Source organism: Phaenicophaeus curvirostris, chromosome 1 (assembly GCF_032191515.1).
Source record: "Phaenicophaeus curvirostris isolate KB17595 chromosome 1, BPBGC_Pcur_1.0, whole genome shotgun sequence".
NCBI lineage: Eukaryota > Metazoa > Chordata > Aves > Cuculiformes > Cuculidae > Phaenicophaeus > Phaenicophaeus curvirostris.
In genome coordinates, this window is record NC_091392.1 from 187,895,316 (window position 1) to 187,914,719 (window position 19,404).

The window sequence follows — 19,404 nt, forward strand, 5'->3', positions numbered from 1 at the left end:
ATTTTAGCAACTACTTGCACTGAGCTGGCACTTTCACAAAACTCCCATTATAAACTCCCAATTCTTTTTCTTAAATAACAGATACAGACACTACCATTGTGTAAGTAAAAAAAGGACCATCTTCCCATACACATTACTTCACATCACTTCACATCAATGAGTATAATATATTATTGAAGTAATTTGTGATATTTTGGGCCAAGCCTTCACAATCACTTCTTGCTTTCACTAGCTACACTTACTCACCAAAGCTTTGACTTACGCCAAGTGATTTCCAAACAAAAACTTTTGAGCAGCAGATTCCCAGGAGATACCACTAATGACCTCCCACCATTAATTCACATCTCTAACTAGCTTCTCTATCCAGAGAGGGACCATCGCTGTGTTCAGCTTAAGTCATCAGCAGAGGGCTTCACAAAATGCCTTTTTGAAATCTAGACAGATTACACAAACTATGTTGTCATAACCTGTATGTTAACTCCATCAAAGGATTTCAAGAGACTTAGAAAATGGTGAATGTATTTTATAATGCTGCTGTCTCCTCAACTTGGCACCTTTCATGGGTCCACTATCTCTGCTCTTGGTTCAGCTTTCCAAGTTAGTAGTACTCACTCCTTCAATAAGTCCTTTTAAAAACTGACCTCACCATTGACTCTTTCCAGTCTTCTATGACTGGGACAACTTAAAGCATTGGTTTATATATTTTGGTCAGTAATTTAATTCATTCTTTAACTCCTTCAGATGTGCAAACACATCTCATCTTGACAACTGGCTGCCATTCACTTCAGTTTCTTCAAACAGACCCCTCCCCAAACACTGCAGTTTGAGAAAGATTACCTGATGCATTCCTTGAACTCCAGTTCTTTAAGTTCTTTCTTATCACACAGCCAGAAGACAGAAGCAAAGCTTTTCTCCCACAGTTATTTCATCTTCTCTGAACACTCTCCCTATAGTTTAGCCATCCACTGGTCCTACAGATAGCATTGTGCTGCTAAGGCCTCAAGTAGTTTCTAAAGGCTGGGAGGGACAGGGGGTGGTTTTGTAGCCTTGGGGGCTTTGGGATAGGGGAAGGGAAGGCTGCCAAGGGTGGCTGCCACACTACACTTAGCCTACCATCACTTACCTTCTTTTCTACATTCATCATTCACAGAAGACAATTTTTGAAAGAACATATGCTCACTCCCAAGGGTTTTCTTCCTTCTACTACTGGGCCGTGTCAGATTTTTTTAACTGATGGCTTTACAGTGCATCTTGATGAATGATACACTCAGTCAGAGCCTAGAGCAGCATAAAAAAACGGTTCTCAAGCAATTTGCAACATTCCACCTTCTTGGCTGTCTTGTAGTTTTAAAAAGCCTCCTCCCACCACGATCACCTCCCCTTCTCTTATTTATCTGTTCATTTATTAAACCAAAGTGGTACTTCAAGCATATTTTTTAACCTTGTGTAGATTCCGCATCCCTCCAGGAGTAAAGTAAAAAACATGTTTGTGGCAAACAGCCCTCAGTAGTGACAATTTCAATGAGCTCTTCCATCCTATTGCAGGTCAGGTCCCAAGTCAATTCTCCCACTGTAGGCGCCCCAACTAGCTGTTTCAGTATGTAGCTACTTACCATCCCATCTAAACAAAATGAAGGTAAGGCAAATGAATCAGACAGATGGCAATACATCCTAATACTATTTTCCCCCCTTACATATGCCTGGAATTCTACCCATACAGCTTACAATGTTGCAATAGCTACTCTTACTTAGTCTTTGGGCATCTGATGCTCATCTGGCAGTCACATGAGCCCCCAGTTCAGCTTTTACTAAACTAAATTACCATAACAGTGAATGGCACTGTTAGCACCTTTACTTTCAAGCCACTGTTTTGTTCAACCATGCTTAAACAGGATTGACATTCACCCAAAAGAAAAGACAGCTAAACAATTCAAGTACAAAAAGTTACAGAAGATTCAAATCACACTTGGGGACAAATTCACCACCTTGTAGTCTTAAAGCCCACCCACACAGAGCTTGCTCCAGTCGCTTTTGTCGTGCTCCATACCTTGCATGAGAATAGAGCTGATAAAACCTGACCTTCCAAGGCTTCCTTGTGGGATAGCCAGCACCAGAAGGAAGACTGTAATTGAAAGTACACCTGCAGCTAGTGCTCCCCTCTACAGGCTAAGGCTATGCCTCTCCCAGAAACCACATCTTTGCCAGAAAGACAAGACAGAATCAGGGCTTTGCTACAATACACATCCTTTCGTATTCAGAGTTCTGTACATATTATTCACAGACAGTAATGAATTGAGTCTTCTTTTTCAGTGCAACTCTCAAGTGTCCTTTATTCAAATGTCAACATCTTGTACACCAGGTGTTACAAGCACCAAGCACAGAGCTTTCCCAGAAAAACAGGCAGATTGTTTCCATGACCTTTAGCTGTGTTCGTCCCTGTTCGCAAAACATGTGCGTTTTTTTTTCAAGACCAATTTTAATTTTGGATGTTTAGGCTATCATCTGTAGCTGAGAATATCACCATGTTCTCTTGAACATTTTGTCCTTTAAAGAAAATATCTGCAACTTTAATCCTGCCTCATAATTCTTTTCCTGCAAATTCTAACCACACAATACATTTTCCTGCACTACCACTTAACACTCAAGGTAGGTAAGGCACAGTTGAATAGGAACTGTTGCCTCAACAGCAGTATCTTTTTGCTCAAGTATTGCATATAATTTTGCAAAGACTCCTTGGCATCCCAGTCTTCATATGCTTAAGTCAGGCTTTCACTAGGATATGCAAAACACACGCAACAGGGCAACATCAGCAGAATTCTCCATAAAAAAACAGACTATTAAATTGTCTATAACTGGATATATAGGACCTTCCCTAAATAAGCTACTAAGGACTTCACATGCTTCAGCATAAATTTCTATGTATTTATTCAAATGGCTGTTTCTCAAAAGGGAAGCCTACAATACAGAAAAGTCAGCAACTAGTTCACAAGTGGCCTTTCACCTAACGAAAAATTGTAGCTATGAATAAAGCAATGCTGTAATCCCAAATGTACCATTATGGGGGCTTGACGAAGTCTCAGAAACCATTTGTTGAGCCTCAGAGGAGACAAGGGAGAACAGCAGGCTAGCCAGCCAGAACACAAAACCCTCCTGAATGGTTATCAGCCTGCCCACAGCACTAACACAGCATTACTTGCCAAGCTTGCAAAGAAAAGATGGGGCAGCAGGGGGGGAGAGGAGCAGGAGAGTCTGAGCACTGGCAGGATCAAGTCTGAAACTGAAACCTTATTCCCATCCACTCACAATGGGCTTCTCTAAACTCAAGACTGCTTGACGGTGAAAGACACCAGAAAATAAATCAGACTCTTCACAGCAGCTAAGTTGAGTATCCTGATGCTCCTGCTTCAGCTTCATTACTTTACTTGAACAATTTTAGATAAATTTTGTTGGTATTGAACCTTAAAGAGCATTCCCAAGACTTAGAGGAGAGCGAACTGATTATCATAGAATCATAAAATAACCAGGTTGGAAGAGACCCAGTCATTCCTATCAAACACTAAACCATGCCCCTTAGCACTTCGTCCACCTGCACCTTAAACACCTCCAGGGAAGGTGACTCAATCACCTCCCTGGGCAGCCTGTTCCAGTGCCCAATGATCCTTTCTGTGAAGAATTTTCTCCTAATGTCCAGCCTGAACCTCCCCTGGCGGAGCTTGAGGCCATTCCCTCTTGTCCTGTCCCCTGTCACTTGGGAGAAGAGGCCAGCACCCTCCTCTCTACAGCCTCCTTTCAGGTAGTTGTAGAGAGCAATGAGGTCTCCCCTCAGCCTCCTCTTCTCCAGGCTAAACAACCCCAGCTCTCTCAGCCGCTCCATCATCATCTACATGAAGCTGGAATCCACAGTTCCAAGTATTTTATATTACAAAACAAACTGCTGGCTTACTTTGTTAATAGTTAAGCATAAAAAAGGGCCAATTACACATGGATTAAACAGAAACTCCACAGGCTGACTCCATTTCTAAATGAGAATTTAAAAAAATATTTTACATCCCTTCAGCATTTCAAATGTTCAAGATCCAGCAGCTCATGTTCACCCAAAACATACCCAGAAAGCACAACTTTTTTGCCACAAATCCTTTAGGCTGATCAAATCTAAGAGTCTTCATGGCAGGAGACTGGCAGAAGACATGCAGATTATAACTTTTACACAACACTATTTACCACATCCAAGGAAAGAAACCTAGCTGCAAATATTCTACCTGAATTTGCATTTGCACAGTGGATAATACCACAACAAAGCAAAAGAACCCAGGGGGGCGGAAATAAATTCCATTTTCATAAATGCCATTACTCCCACAACTACTGTGCAGGCTACAAAAAGCTGCAACCAGAACTAGTGCAGTTTGTGTGACACTTAAAGCAGCAAGGCTGCGAGTGCATCCACAGTTTGTCAGCATCTTAAAAGCAGACAGTACCTCCAATCTCTTTATACAAGAACTCTGTACGGACACAGAATTCTTTTGGTTTTAAGTTAGAGAAATTCAGAAATTATCAGTATGTGTACCTACAAAATTAATATTCTTTTCCCCCCTTTTTTAACATATTTCTTACATTTCAGAGCTTTCAAAAATTTCTGAAACTTTCTGAAAGAGTTACCACCTGTAGAGAGCACAAACAACATGGTTTCAAGTCAGCAAAAAGGTTAAGGAATACATTCAGATATTCATCCTCTACCAGTTAGCCTTTTAGAATCTGTACTAGCCAGCCAAGGTCCTGCAGGAGCACAGAAGGTTTTAAGAGCCTCATCACATTTATCTCAAAAAGCAAGGGAGACACCATCATCCTTATTTAGGAAAAAAAAAATATTAAAAAATAAAAAAAACAACCACCAACTTAAACATTAAATGCTTACTCAAAATCTGCTTTCAACCTGGTGGCTAAAGAACTGCTGCTGCACTGTGTGTACCTACTACTGACTTCTCTACATGAACTTGTGTTCACCAAGTACTTTTCTTCGAACACACAGAAACACAAAACTAGATTGATCCTTTAATGCTATTTTATTCCTTCTCTCAGACCTATGGGACTCCCTTCCAGGACAGGTTTAGGGTATTTCCATAGTTTCTACTGAGATTCTCAAAACTCTGTGCTGCAAACAAGAGCTGCACATTCTGTCCTCTGGGCCCAGGAGACCTCCAGGACCCTGTTTCCTGACTCACTTTTCCATCTCTATTCATTGCCTGAGTCAGAAATCCAATGCTGCTCTACACTGATAAACGACTTCAGCCCCAGGAGACTTTCCAACTCCATTGTTTTTCTCCATCTTCAGATGTTTAACACAAGGAAGCATCGACTGTCACAACCAAGCACCAATCCTACCTAGGCTAGACCAAGGGGTGCTTTCCCATGCAGATACCATGCCCAAACCCTAAGCTCCTAAAGCTCTAAGCCCCTGTAAAGAATTCCAGCCACCTCTATCTCCTCTCTTGCATCCACCTGAAGAACAAATTAGCTCCAGGTTCATCTCATCTCCCTTGACAATGCACAGCTCATTGCATCCATCACTTTTTTCAGTATGCTGAACAACTACACACATTCTGCACTGCCACTCCAGAAGCAAACAGCACACTGCGTTGTTCCTAGCATGCCACTAGATATCTTGATATCCATGGCTAAGATCACGTTTGTTCTTCGCCTCCACCACTTTGAGCACATAATGTCATACACGCACCCCCGCATCCACCCCTAGATCCACTCTTTTGGGCACTCTGTTCACTGTATGCAGCCTTCATGTGCTCAGGCAAGGAAACAGTATTCTCTTCTGCCTCAAATTTTGCTCTGAATTTTCCAAAAGTTTATGGACATAAACAGGATACAAAATCCCACAGAAGTCATTCTCTAAGGTGACTGAAAAATGCAACACAACAGTTGCTAGCATATTGAAGCAATCTATCAAAAAAGCTCTTGCTTACTGAAAAGTAAATGTGTAAGGGCCTGTTTTCAGCACATACAGGAGGGGACAATTAAAACAAACAGAAGAACCAGCTCTCCCCTACAATTTGCTTCCAGTCTTGACATTCTGCAGTCATTTGTGTTTACCAGCCATTTCCATTTTATTATTTCACATTCAGTTACATAATATCTTACTATGTGCAAAAACTAGGATGGCATTAGACTTGACACTACAAATATGGAGTTTTCTTCGGTATGTCAGAGTACAAAGGGAAAAGGGCTATTAGAAAAACTTCAGTTGCTTGTCTGTAACCAGTGATACTTTTGTTTTAGAAATATTAACTGGTTTTTACACTCTCCAAGGAGAACAACTAACAGACCAATTCATTATCTATGACCCTCCCTCCCCGTACCACAAATCAGCACGCTCTGTATATGCACCACTGCAACAAGTTACTATCATGCATCTGCTGCTTCCAAGGCACCCGCGAAAGGAAACTAGAGAAGACCAACTATCACCCATATTAAAGATGCTTGTAGGAAAACCCAGCTTAGCATCACACTCGGAAATGAAAAGATTATCCTCTGGAATTAAGAACCAGAGCGAAGCTTGAAAAACAGGCTGTACAGCAAAACTACATATATGGCAAACATTTCATTCCAAGACCAAAAACAAGACAAGCCCAGCACATCACATAAATAGTGAAGTCTGAAAATAGCACTCATTTTGTCAGCATAGAACAAAGGAGATCCTGAGAAGTGCCTGCTGTTAGGACCAATACTCATGATCCTGCTTTCCAGTTCTCACTAAACTAATTTTATATTTAAAACCAAATAAAAGAAGATAAAAAGAGACCATACCATCCTGGAACTGGAGCTGCACCTAACAGCATGAACCACAACAGAGCTGGGAAGATACAGTCCACACCAGCAGCCTATGTGCGCTGCCTCACATGCTCGGTTCACCTACTTAGAGCAGCCCAGTTTCCATCTCATGTAATCACAACTCCACAATAGTAGAAAGAAAGAAACCTCTTCCCAAGAAAGTTGTTGGGGGAGGAAAGTAGTACTTTGTTTATAAGAGACAGCCATACAGACGTTTGTAATTTATGTCCTGCTTCTCACTGTCACACTACTTGTCTATGAAAAAATATTTTGATGGAAGATGGGAGCATCTCAGTATTAACTGGCTACTCAGAATAATCTGCTTCTATCACTATTTCAGGCACACCAATGAATGGCTTATAAGTCAGCAAGTTGAATAAAGAGGCAGACTTTTATAACTGTTTTGATACTCACCGTACTGGTTTTGGCTGGGATAGAGTTAATTTCCTTCCTAGTGGCTGGTATAGTGCTGTGGTTTGGATTTAGCATTGAGAATAAAGTTGATAACACACTGATGGTTTAGTTGTTGATAAGTAGTGTTTATACCAAGTCAAGGACTTCTCAGCTTTCCATACTGAAAAACTATCCCCTTGTGCCCATGAGAAATCACAAAGAGCAGTACATGCCTCCACTATTTACGTGTATTATTCTAATTTATAAATTCAGAAGAAGAGCAGATAAAGGTCTTCGGTGTTTCACAACAGTATTCTCACCCCCTCCTCTCCACACTTGTCAAAGGCATTAGGTAGGAACAAAGCATTAACTCACCTCTGCTGCAGGCTATGAAAATAAATCAAAACATCTGTGACAAGATAAAATATCATACCAAATAAAGCTCAAGGGCCACAGAAGGATTCATTCAACTACATAACCTTAAAAACCTATAAGGCCTGGAGTCACCTAACCGGCTAAGGGAAGGAAGCAAATGGGAAGACGGTTATAGGAGTGGTTTACCAGAAAAATTAAAGGGCACAAGACTTGATGCAATACAGCATTAATACCTCATTATGTAGATAATACCTTAATTAGGAACATTTTAACTACTATGGTAGTGGAGCCAAAAGAGACTTGGGGCATGTATTTTAGGATGATAATAGCACACATTACATACATAAATAATGTCTGCGGCATTTATAAATTCCACTTTGTTGACAGGAATCAGAAGCCAAAGGCTTTCATGCTGACTTCATGGCTCTCACCACCTGCCTGTAACCTGCACCAACTGCTTCGGTTCAGATCAGTTAAATTAACAGACATGAACATTCAACTAAAAAAAGCCACCAAAAACCAAGCCCTCACATCTATTAAACTGAGAGAAGCAAGAGTTGGTTTGAAGTTTATAGTGAAAACTATCAGCATGAACTTCACGGTCCAAGTCCTGGAAAGGCTCAATACAGAACTAATCAAGAAACTGTAGGTCTAGACTTGTTCTTTCAATTCTTGCCAAGTAAAATTTCTCGCTGAGTCACTACCACTATTTGTGGCTTTCCCAAACTCTGTGCATCTCTCACTAAAAATCAGCTTTCTACAAACATTGCCAAAATAAGTTATCTATGATCTGACATAACTGAACACATACCCATAAACACAGACAAACCAGAAATAACCTGAAACCAACCTTATAAAGAATCATGGGTTCAAAAAAAAAAAAACACCCTAAATTTCTTACAGTAAACAGAGGTGGGCTCCTCTGCATGCAGAGACGAGGACAGGCTCTGCCCTAACAGAGCAGCCTAACTTGTAGACCAGAAGAGCTTTCAAGTGTTAAAACAGTCAGAAGTGTCTGGTTTTGATAACATTACAGAAGAGACGCTAAGCTCTTGAGTTACCATTTTCCTTTGACAACAGGCTATGCAGTTTATCTACATTACATTAAACTATTTCCTTACTGTTCACAAAAAAAACCTCCATGTGCCCCTCTTCAAATACTGTGAAACAAGAACAGCACCAGCATCTTGTACATTACTGAAGCCGTTCATGAATTATTCTAACTTTAACATGTTTTGCCTTCTCTTTTTTTTCTCCTCATGGGAAATACTCCCAATCTCTTCAGTTTCTTTTCACACGGAAGTCTGAAACACAATCATCACCATTCTTCCAATATCCTTTTACTGGTGAGTAGAAACCATGACATACTGTATTAGAGAATTAAGTAAACCAGTTTACCAACATCCACTAGTTTTCCACCATTCTGATTCCTATACAACTCGTACAGACACTCAAGTAAAAATGGGGATAGAGATTTGACTGTTTGAAGAGTGCAAGGAAAATTCCAGCACATAAATAGATTTTCATCATTCCCATTATAACAGGCATGTCCAAATGAAACAATCTCTCCCTCCATCTACAGCAATACTTCCAACACAGAACAGTAATAGCTGAAATCCAACTAAAAAACCTCAAACTGCACTTGTATTTGGGAATTATGTCACTTTGACAGGTCCTGAGAGTGACTAGGAGAGCACTAGCTTGCATACTGTTAGCTGCAACAGCTGCTTACCATGCAAGTCTCTAGGAGATAAAAATCTTCAGATAAAACACTTGGGGATGTTAGTACAGTTTGATATATTCAATGATATTACATCTTGCTGTTGTAATTAAAAAGGTTACATACTGCCTAGCAGTGACATTCAGTAGTTTGTTATCCTCATCCAAACCTTAACTGATAAAAAGAAAAATGAAAATTCGGAAACACTTCTGGACTGCCACTGAAACTTGCTCCACACAACAGGCGTCTCAGCTTGCTGACTGTAGCTGTATCACAAAAACAGAAGGGGAAAGACAGCGAACAGAAGAATGCAGCGCAAAACTGATCCCACTGAAACTGCGCACTATTTTGGCATTAGCACATGACCAGCACACGCTGCCAGAAGAGAAAGCCCAGCCTGGCAGCTCCAGCCACACTTGGAGAAACGGTGCCTAGTGCCCTGCCAGCCCAGCCTGCCCATACATAGCACTCACTCCCCAAAGAGCTTTGAAGGAGTCTGATCCAGTCAATCAAAAACTAAAAATGTAAAAAAAAAAAATCAAATCCAACAAACTAAAAAGTGATGGCATGTTTTCCAAGTCTGGCCTAAGTCAAACAGGTAGGTTTATTATGTGGGTTGAGTAACATTCCCGTGGGAGCACCCACATGGCACCAAAAGCAGTTTTGATGCAGGAAATAACTGACTTTTTCTGGACAAAACCAAAGCAAACTACTGTACTACCACTAGAGACAAGCAACGGTTTTCTTGTTCGAAGACTGATGTTCAACATGACACGCGCACGCTGCCTTCCCGGTGCCTGCCATTAGCATCAGCTGCCCTCTGGTACACCTTTCTGCTACAAAAAAAAAAAGAAAAAAACAAGAAAAAAATCAACGTCATGGATACACAGAGTTTGCTCTAAGCAGGCTTTAGAGACCACTGCAGGTACTGCGCTAATACAAAAAGAAAAAAAGACAGCACCGTTCAATAAAAAGACAGGAATACCTGAAACTGGATTTTTAATCACTGAGGGCTTTTGAATATACACTTGCACAAAATGAATTATGAAAATTTAGCTCTTTTCTGTGTTTATTCTGTTCATTAGACATCCTAATATAGACGATGTCATTTAAGTACAAGCTACTCCAAAATTCTTTAAAAAATATTTGCAGTCCTGCAGCCTGCTCTTCAGAGTACTCTAAAAATCATGATGCATATTAAATGACTTAAAAGATCTGTGCAATTTAAAATAAAAATTACAAACATAATTTAAAAGCAAACTTTGTGACATAAGTTCAAGGGCAAAAATTATGAAAATTACTTAAAAGGTAGCAAACAAATTTATATGTAAAGAAAGTTTGAGCTGAATGAACACTACAAACAACTCAAAAAGCAAGTTATTCATCCATCCCTTGGAAAACACTGAAACAAAGTAAGAATATTTTTCCCGATATTTGTATGTAACAATACACAAACATGGAAATCCATTTGCTACATTCCTCCCTGCAAGATACAAAGTCCATCCACACATTACCATAGCTTCTGAAAAACAAAATGTTACTACACATTGGCTTCTGCAATTTAATTGATTCCTTTGGATAAAGGGATTTATGTTGAACCTTTACCTTCACCTTCAATCTTAATTCCATCCATATAATTTAAGATCCCATACACACAAGAATACCAGAAGCTACAAAAGCATCTGCAGATGTTTCTGGTTTATGTACTTTAGTGATTGTTCAATCATTGTCCAAATGTAAGAGATCGAAAAGATATAGTTTTCAGAAATGTGGAAGGGGAATAGGAAGTACTAGGGAAAGGAGGCACTAAAGGAACAACAGGACAAAAAGAATGGGGGGTAAGAGGGGAACACACATTGCTCACTTTTTTTTTGTAAACTCTAATCAAATATCATACCTTGATTACCCCCCTCACCAAGAACAGTGAAGATTTAAAATCATACCAGCTCAAGAACAAGAGAGGAAACGGTAACTCAAAGCCACCTTTGAGTCATTGTCCATTTTTAAATCACACGGTTCCTCAATGTGACTCTACCACCAGCAACTCTAAATGCACTCGCCCAAATAGCATCGGGCAGATGGAGGACTTCGCCAAGAATACATTTGAATATATGCTTCAGCAGTCTCGCAGGCTGAATTCCCTACACGTTGCTGCAGTCTGACACACTGAACAGCTGTGTAGAAGAACCTGACACAAGCATTAGAAATGTATCCATATCTTTCAGGACCTCAGTCTGGTTTTCATATTATAGGTCTCCTTATCAGCACTGAAACCAGGTCTGGCTCTACTAGCAAAGTCAGTACCCGCACTAAAGAAGACTTGAAGCAACGGTTTATCGCACTCACAACAGTTTATTCCCCTTCCTCTCCCAGAAAAAACATGATTTGGGCAAGGTAAGAATCTCTCCTATGAATAGTTTGAAGGATTCAAATGTAAAATTTGAGAAGAAAAGTAGTTAGCTGACTCATATCAGCAAACAAAATGCACATTGAACTAACTGTGCTGCGATGACTATCAGTATGTTTAAAACACAGACACTATGCAACCAGCCTCGTTACAACCATCCTGCAGGTAGCATCTAAAGCATTTCTAGAATTAAAACTTATGTAAAGAAAGTAGGATGGTGTTTCAGCTATAACTGACCACAGCCTGCTTCGAAAGTCTTTTTCATTTTTTCAAATGTAAAAAAAAATACCTAGAGTTTTAAAATAGACCTTATCAGAATGACAGCATGGAGAGCTCTGCTGTGATGAGACTGTAATAGACAGAATGAATGTAATAGAAAATTTAGGACCAGTTAGGAGAACAACCCTTGCCTCTCTTGCTTCTTCTGCTCCCTACCTCCTATTGTTCTGCTCTTCAGCGAGCGATTCTGTGTCATGGATGAGGGAAACCTGAATGACAGTTTGCTAGACCTTCCTTTAAAGCATTTATGCAAAGAAATGCATTTACTCAGATCTGTGCTGAGTACGGGTCACACAAAGATCTTTTAAAGCGTTCCTGAGCCCCGAAAGGGACCAGCAGGCTTCGGCTCCTGAGGCAGCCAGCAAGAACATCCAAAATGGTGACTACAAGTAATAAATCAGACAAAAAAGCATTATAAAAAAAGGGAGGAAGGAAGCTCTAGGAAGCTGACAGTCCACCGCAGCATCGAAGGCGGCTATTCATTTATTCACAACGAGAATCTTTTAAGTTACGCATTTTCCTCAACAACCTGATTATTGTCCCAAAGCCTCCCAGCACCGGGATGGACTCCGACACGGGGACTCTGGGGCTGAACGTCGCTCGGAGCCGCCCCCGGGGACCCAGACACGGGCGGCACGCGGGGCTTCACCGGGCGGCGGCAGCGGCCACGGCCCCGGGACCGGGGCTGCGACAGAGAGGGCGGCACGGAACCGGGGGCGACAGCCCGGACGGGGGGTGGGGGGGCGGCGGGACGGGGACAGGGCGGAGGACCGAAGAGCGGAAGACGGAGCGAGAAGCAGGCGAAGCGGGGCCACGGGAAATGTGTAAGGGGGACAGGACTGACGAACCGGAGACCGGAGCCACGAAAGAGGGAAGGGGGGAAGCGATTCGACCGCGGACAGAGGGGCAGCGAGCGAGCGAACCGGGCACCGGCGGCACGGCGTGGGGGAATGGAGGAGAGCGGCAAATCGGGAACCGGAGGCACGGAGAGAGAAAAGGAGGAAAATGGGCGAACCGGGGACAGGAGACACGGATAAAGGAAGTGGGGGAAGCGGTTGAACCGGGGACCGAAGGCACGGAGACGGGAAAGAGGAGTGGGCGAACCGGGGACGGGAGGCACGGGGGAACAGAGGAGAGGGTCGGGCACACGCGGGGAAGGGATGGACGGGGCGGAGGGGCGCGGGGGTCGGGGATGGGCACGGAGAGGCGGCGGCGGGGTCCGGGGAAGCCCCGTTCCTCACTCACCCGTCCTTCCGCTTGGCTTTGTAGACGTGGCCGTAGGTGCCCCTGCCCACCTTGCAGCCCTCGTACTCGAAGAGGTCCTCCACCCGCTCCCGCTCCCCGGTCAGCTTCACCTTGAAGTCATAGTCCATCTTCAGCGCCCGCCCCGCCGCCCCGAGCCGGCCCCGACAGCCGCGCTCCCCGCCGCGCCCCGCCCCGCCGCGACCGGGCGGCAGCAGGAGGAAGAGGAGAAGGAGGAGAGGGAGACCCCCGGGCCGCCCCGCGGAGCATCCAGGGCGGGCGGGCAGGCGGGCGGCGGCGGAGCTGCTCCCTTCCCTGTCGAGCCCCAGCCTCCGCCTGCTGCCTCCCGCCCCGCCAGCCAGCGGCACAACAGCCGGTCTGCCCGGGGCGGAATACGGCGGCCGCGCCTGCCCGCGACGCCGCAAAGAAACGTCGCAAACCGCGGGCCCCGCCCCGGCGGCGGGCGGTGCACCACGTGGAAGAAGGCGCGCGGCCGCCCCCGCGGAGCCCCGCCCCCCACGCGTCCCGGCGTGCCCCGCGCGCGATGCGGCGTGATGCATGCCGGGAGCTGTAGTCTCACCCCGCGCGGGGCACGCTGGGAGGTGCAGGTTGCGGCCCGCGACTTGGCGCGGTGCATGCCGGGAGTTGTAGTCTCAGGGCCGGGCGGGCGGCGGGGGCGGGGACAGCATGGGGCAGCGGGACTGGCAGAGGCCGTAGGCGTGTGTGGAGACCTTCTAGCCACCTTCTAGAACCTGAAGGGGGCGTACTAGAAAGCGGGGAGGGACTCTATCAAGGCGTGCAGTGGTAGGACTACGGGCAGTGGGTATAAACTGGAGAGAGGCAGATTTAGACAGGACATAAGGAGGAATTTCTTCACCATGAGGGTGGTGAGGCTCTGGCACAGGTTGCCCAGGGAAGCTCTGGCTGCCCCATCCCTGGAGGTGTTCAAGGCCAGGTTGGATGGGGGCCTTGGGCAGCCTGATCTAGTGGGAGGTGTTCCCAGGGTTAGAGTTAAGATAATCTTTAAGGTCCCTTCCAGTCCAAACCATTCTATGACTCCCAGTATCAGGGTTTCTTCTCTGGGCTGACAGTGCCAGGTGCAGCACGGGGTTGCCTCATGCGGATAAACAGCTGCAGCTGCCGGCATTGCAGCGGCTGGTGGTGGTGAATATTACGGTCTTCTCTCACTCTGAGGTGCCGAGGGCAGACACACTTGGTCCTGGCTGGCTCTACCTGCCAGGCCGCCTGTTAGCATCAGCATAATCAAGGCAATTCCATGACTTACAGCATCGAGCAGACAGATACCACAGTGCTGGCAGCCCTTCTTCATGTGGCTGCAGAGACATTGGGATCACTGCGTCTGCTGTTAACAGAAAATGCCCTTGCCAGAGAGCAGTAACTGAGCGCTTTCCAGTTCCTCTCCTTGGCTGACAGAGCTGTGGTCGCTAACCCAACACAAACCCAGATGGTCATTTTAGAGAACAGAGAGTTTGTAGCTAAACTAAAGCTACATCAATTTTTCTAATTACAGCCCAGCTTTTGGTATTTTTAGTAAACATACACACGTGTTCCACATTTCATCTCAAGAACACAGTGTGGGCAAGTGGGCACTCAAATCCCTAAGTTAGAGATAAAATATCATACCGTGTGGAAGCTTCTGAAAGAAGAAACAGCATTTTCTGGAACACCCTAAAATCACCTCCATTTTAATTTACAAATACCTCTTTTTATTCACACATTAAGGCTGATGCGTGACAGTTGGGAGTAGGGGTGTGTCATACTCCTGACCTGGCGTCACTCAATAAGACTGATGTCAGATGCCCACAGTTTGATCTTGCTGCGGTATGTTGCCATGTAATTGTGAGACATAAAACGTGTATTAGATAAAGCCATTAGACAGGTGTTAGCAAAAAATATATGCAATGGTTGGAAGTAGCAAAATTGGATTTTATTTTACTTGCTCAGCCACCCAACTAAATTACAGCAGAATATTGCCTGGCGACTCACTGCACCAATCGATCAGAGACAGCTCAGTGCAGCCCAGCGGCCCATAAAGATCAAACAGTCTGGAAGATGCCATCCATCTCATAAAATTCATCCACTTCGGCCCAGAGCAGAGCAACATGACTGCCTTCAGGGACACCAGGCTTTGGGGACTTCCAGGGACAGCAGGGACCAAGCTCATATGGCCAAACCAACCACATTCAGCACCTCCTGCCTGCCGATAACCCACAGTCCCGTCAGCAAAGAGGGGGAAGTAGAAATAACCATTCTTCTCTGACTTTGTGCTGTTATTTCTATTATTAATCACACTTTCATGGAGGCAATAAATATCCAAACTCGTTCATACAGATCCAGTTATTGTATGGTTGTTAATGAGTGAGTTCAGCCTGTCCTGACTGCATTGTTTGGAGGAAGAACAGTGTCTGCTTAGAAAGAAAAGAGGGCACAAATAAGAACAATACTACAGAATCCAGACTAGTTTTCTAAGGACCTGTGCTATGTTTTACATGTTTACATAAACTGCATGGAAAGAATTCCATACTTTGGGAAATACACTTAGAGAAGTCAAAAACACAACAGAAATAACTTGTATTTTCTTTCAGATCTCAGTCCTTTTGTATGAATATTTAGAAGTCTGCCTTTCTGCAAATGTTTCTTTTATTAGTTTTTCATAACATTTAGATTATCTGTCTCCCAGATCACATGTAGCTGTAAATTTGCTGCTTCTTCACTGTGTTTTCACTTCAGATATTTGTAACGCGGGCAACATTCAGTTTCACCAATTCAGATGGATGGACCCTAAGTCATAAGACAGAAAGCAGACCTTGATCATTTTAAAGATGAGAAATTCATATTGACATTTCAAGATCAACTTTTCATTCTTTTGCATGGGAAGTTGCATACTTCTGGGGGCTTTATTTTAAAAAGCTATCACAGTATAGTATAATTTAAAGAAAAAGTTTAATTTTGGGGTCCATTCTTCTAAAGAAAGACACAACCAAGCCATGATCTGCTATTCTCAACTCTTGGGTCCCTACAGTGGCCCTTGTAATTGATAATATTTATTTTCTGTTACTGCTTGCTTTGTATTCCTCTGTTCATGCTGTCTCAGAATCCATTTGAAAGTATATGCTTAACGTGTCCTGCTGAATTTGGCTCTTTGAAGCTTTCCTCTTTCTCATTTTTCTTCTAACATTCATGACTTGCTCTATAATACTCTTCTGTTCTAAGTGTGTCTTGTTTCTAATGTTTCCTGTACACACATATTTTGACATTTTTTGTTTGAAATCACCATACCTGTAAAAAAACTCCAGGTTCTCTGGAGGAAAGTGGCTGTTACTGTGTTAGCATCAATAATGCACAGGGGGTTGGAGACAGTTATGTGAGCCCTGTCCCAAGAGGAAAGTGGTCAAGGAAGTTTCACATCGTTTAAAATCTCTGAATGTAAGGATTGTATTTCAGGCAAAAGCCCTAGGTTGTCTGGGAACTGGCTGGGTTGTGGTAATAGACACTGCCCGCTGAGGTACAGCACCAGATACAGCAGGTTCTGCACCTCAGCTGGAGCAGCAGGACTGAAAGCAAGGTTGGTTTAGTTGTGCGCATGTTTGCATTTGAACAGCCACAGATGCTAGAATCATAGTTTGCGAAGCAAAGCCTACAGCCGGCGAACCTACAAGCAGCTACTTGTGTTTTGCAGTCTTCATAAACAGAGAAAATCAATGCAGAAAAGTCAATCTTTAATGGTTTGGCTTTCTCACCTTTGTAAGTGGAAACTACATGGCTCAAAACCATGCCCCCTACACCAAAAGAATATCACAGAATCACAGAATAACCAGGTTGGAAGAGACCCACCGGATCACCGAGTCCAATCGTATATCCACCTACTCCATTTGTAAATTTGAACGTACTTTTGATTTTCAGAGAATTTTTCAATTCAAAGCAACTACCTGCTAGAAGTCTTCCATACCTCCAAAGGACATTCTTTAGCAACATGACTACAGTGCTCCCAGCTTGCTATGGAATGAAAAAGGGCCAGTCTTGCTGAGTGCCATAGATCTTTCATATCTGCAAGGACCAAGGAAAACTGACAGCAAAATAATAATATGGAGTTTTTTCTTTCTTTTTTGGGGGGAGTGAGGGGTGTAAAGAAAAGCAAATTATCATACTTGCACACTTTGAGCATTTTCCAGAACACTTGCCATGGTTAATGTGCAGATGAGTGAGTTAACTGAATACTGGCAGTATTTAGGAATGCAGCGTAAAGCAGAAGTGCTGGTTCTACAAATAGTTTTGTATAAAAAGCAAAGTATTTTTTATTTTGGACCTAACAGCACTTTACTATAAAGCTGATTGGACTAGTGATATACATAATAGAACAAGGTGTCCTAGATTGTGGCACAAGTGCATGTCATTAACAAACACACGTCAGTTCTTTGGGAAGAGGTCTTGTATCAGAGTTGTGCTTACATTCAGGGAAACATCTGTTTGCCAGATACAGGACCACCCTCAGAAACTACCAGCCTGATTGTTCTATGCTCCCAAAGAAGGCACAGCATCAGTTCTGAGTCTTTATAGACCTTGAGGATTCAGCCTATGAACTGCTGGTTAGTTTTGTAATTGGAAAGAGCCCTGCCTGAGGGGAAATAAGCCCTGATAGTGAATATTATTCTATTATGTTGTATTATTTCCCTAAACAGAATCATAGAAATATTCAGGTTGGAAGAGACCTCTGGAGGTTATCTAGTTTAATATCCTACTGAAAGCAGGGACACTATTAATTTCAGGTTGCTTGAGGCTTTGTCCACTGGGGTCTTGAAAACCTCCATGGAGGGAGACTCCACAGCCTCTCTAGAACCCTGGCTCTCTTCTCTTGGTAGCTTCCTTGTCTGTACTGGCAGGCTGCCCCTTGTCTCATCTCAACAAGCCCTGGTGCCCACAGGCTTTCACATAAGGAAAGCGCTTCAGCCCATGACCTCCTTGGTGCTCTCTGCTGAACTCAACCCAATTTATCAATAACTTACCGTACCAGTATTGTTCCACTGGAAACACCCTAACTGGACAGCACACTCCACATGCAGGCAAACAAGAGCCACGTAAAGCGAAATAATCATTTCCTAGTCATACTGTCTGTATTCCTCTTGATACAGTCCAGGGTGCTGTCAGCCTTCACAGCAGCCAGGATGCACCCTTGGCTCCTGTTTAATTGCTGCCCACCAGGACCCCCCAATCATTCCTGGCAGAGACAGTCAGTAAGCCTGCACTTGGTATTGTCCAAAAGGGCTGATCACTCCTAGATGGAGGACTTTACATTTGTCCTCATTGAACTTAACGAAGTTCTTAGTGGTCCATTCCTCCAGACTGTGCAGGTTCCTCTCAAGCCTTTCAAGTTAATGTCACCACTTGGATGTCATCTGCATGTACTAAGATCCAGTTTAAAAGAACTGATTATAAGCTTCTTGCCTTATTCTTATAAAATCAGGTAATAAAATATAACAGAATAAAGCACATCTAAAGTAACTTTCTGAAGAACTTAAATTACTGAACAATTGAATTAATCCAGGGTTACAGATTTTCTGTTGTTGCAGAACTTGGTGATTGCCTGAGGTTTGCTGCCCTCCACAGGCTATTTCTATTATAGTTCCAAAGAGTGTTGTGGAAAGCATTCCAGCAGTGCAATAATAATATTCCAGGAAAGATCTACTGTTGTTTAAAAAGTAAACTTTGTATTAACACCACAGCATAAAATATACAAAGACTGTACTTAGCTATAGTGTACTGTTGAACACAAAATTCATCATTGGAGGACAGGTCAAGGGAAAATAAACTAATTCAGTATAAGCTTTGAGCAAGGACATACACATTCATTTATCTATCTAAAACATATTATAACCTTCTTCCAGGTGAACAGCCCATATGTGGGTTTGATACTAGACAAGTTGTTGTGTTTGACTATGGAAAAAATGATTACTGAGAAACAGACTACGAGATAAAAAATTTCAAAAATAGAACAAAAAACAACTGTGAGAAGAAACAGACTTGTCAAGGGATCCAGGCACTACGTGGCAGATAGTCTGACTTTTACTATGAGATTAAAATTGATCTTTGGGAAGGACATATTTTAATTGTTCTAGACAAAGGAAATCAGGAT

The 19,404-nt window shown here is 43.2% G+C and overlaps 2 protein-coding genes across 3 annotated transcripts in view; both read right to left on the reverse strand.

Moving 5' to 3' along the window:
- Positions 1-12,919, reverse strand: part of RASL11A (RAS like family 11 member A) — a 427,718-nt gene extending 414,799 nt beyond the window's left edge. The window contains exon 1 of the mRNA XM_069883094.1: positions 12,912-12,919. The gene's annotated coding sequence lies outside the window, so the exon portion shown is untranslated. The remainder of the gene's footprint in view (positions 1-12,911) is intronic.
- CDK8 (cyclin dependent kinase 8) overlaps positions 1-13,680 on the reverse strand; it is an 86,810-nt gene extending 73,130 nt beyond the window's left edge. Inside the window, exon 1 of one of the 2 annotated variants that reach the window (XM_069883050.1) lies at positions 13,257-13,680. In XM_069883050.1, the coding sequence (XP_069739151.1) occupies positions 13,257-13,384 (128 nt within the window). In that variant the 5' untranslated portion in view covers positions 13,385-13,680. The remainder of the gene's footprint in view (positions 1-13,256) is intronic. The other variant, XM_069883042.1, reaches the window with a different exon arrangement.
- Between the last annotated feature and the right edge of the window lie 5,724 nt (positions 13,681-19,404).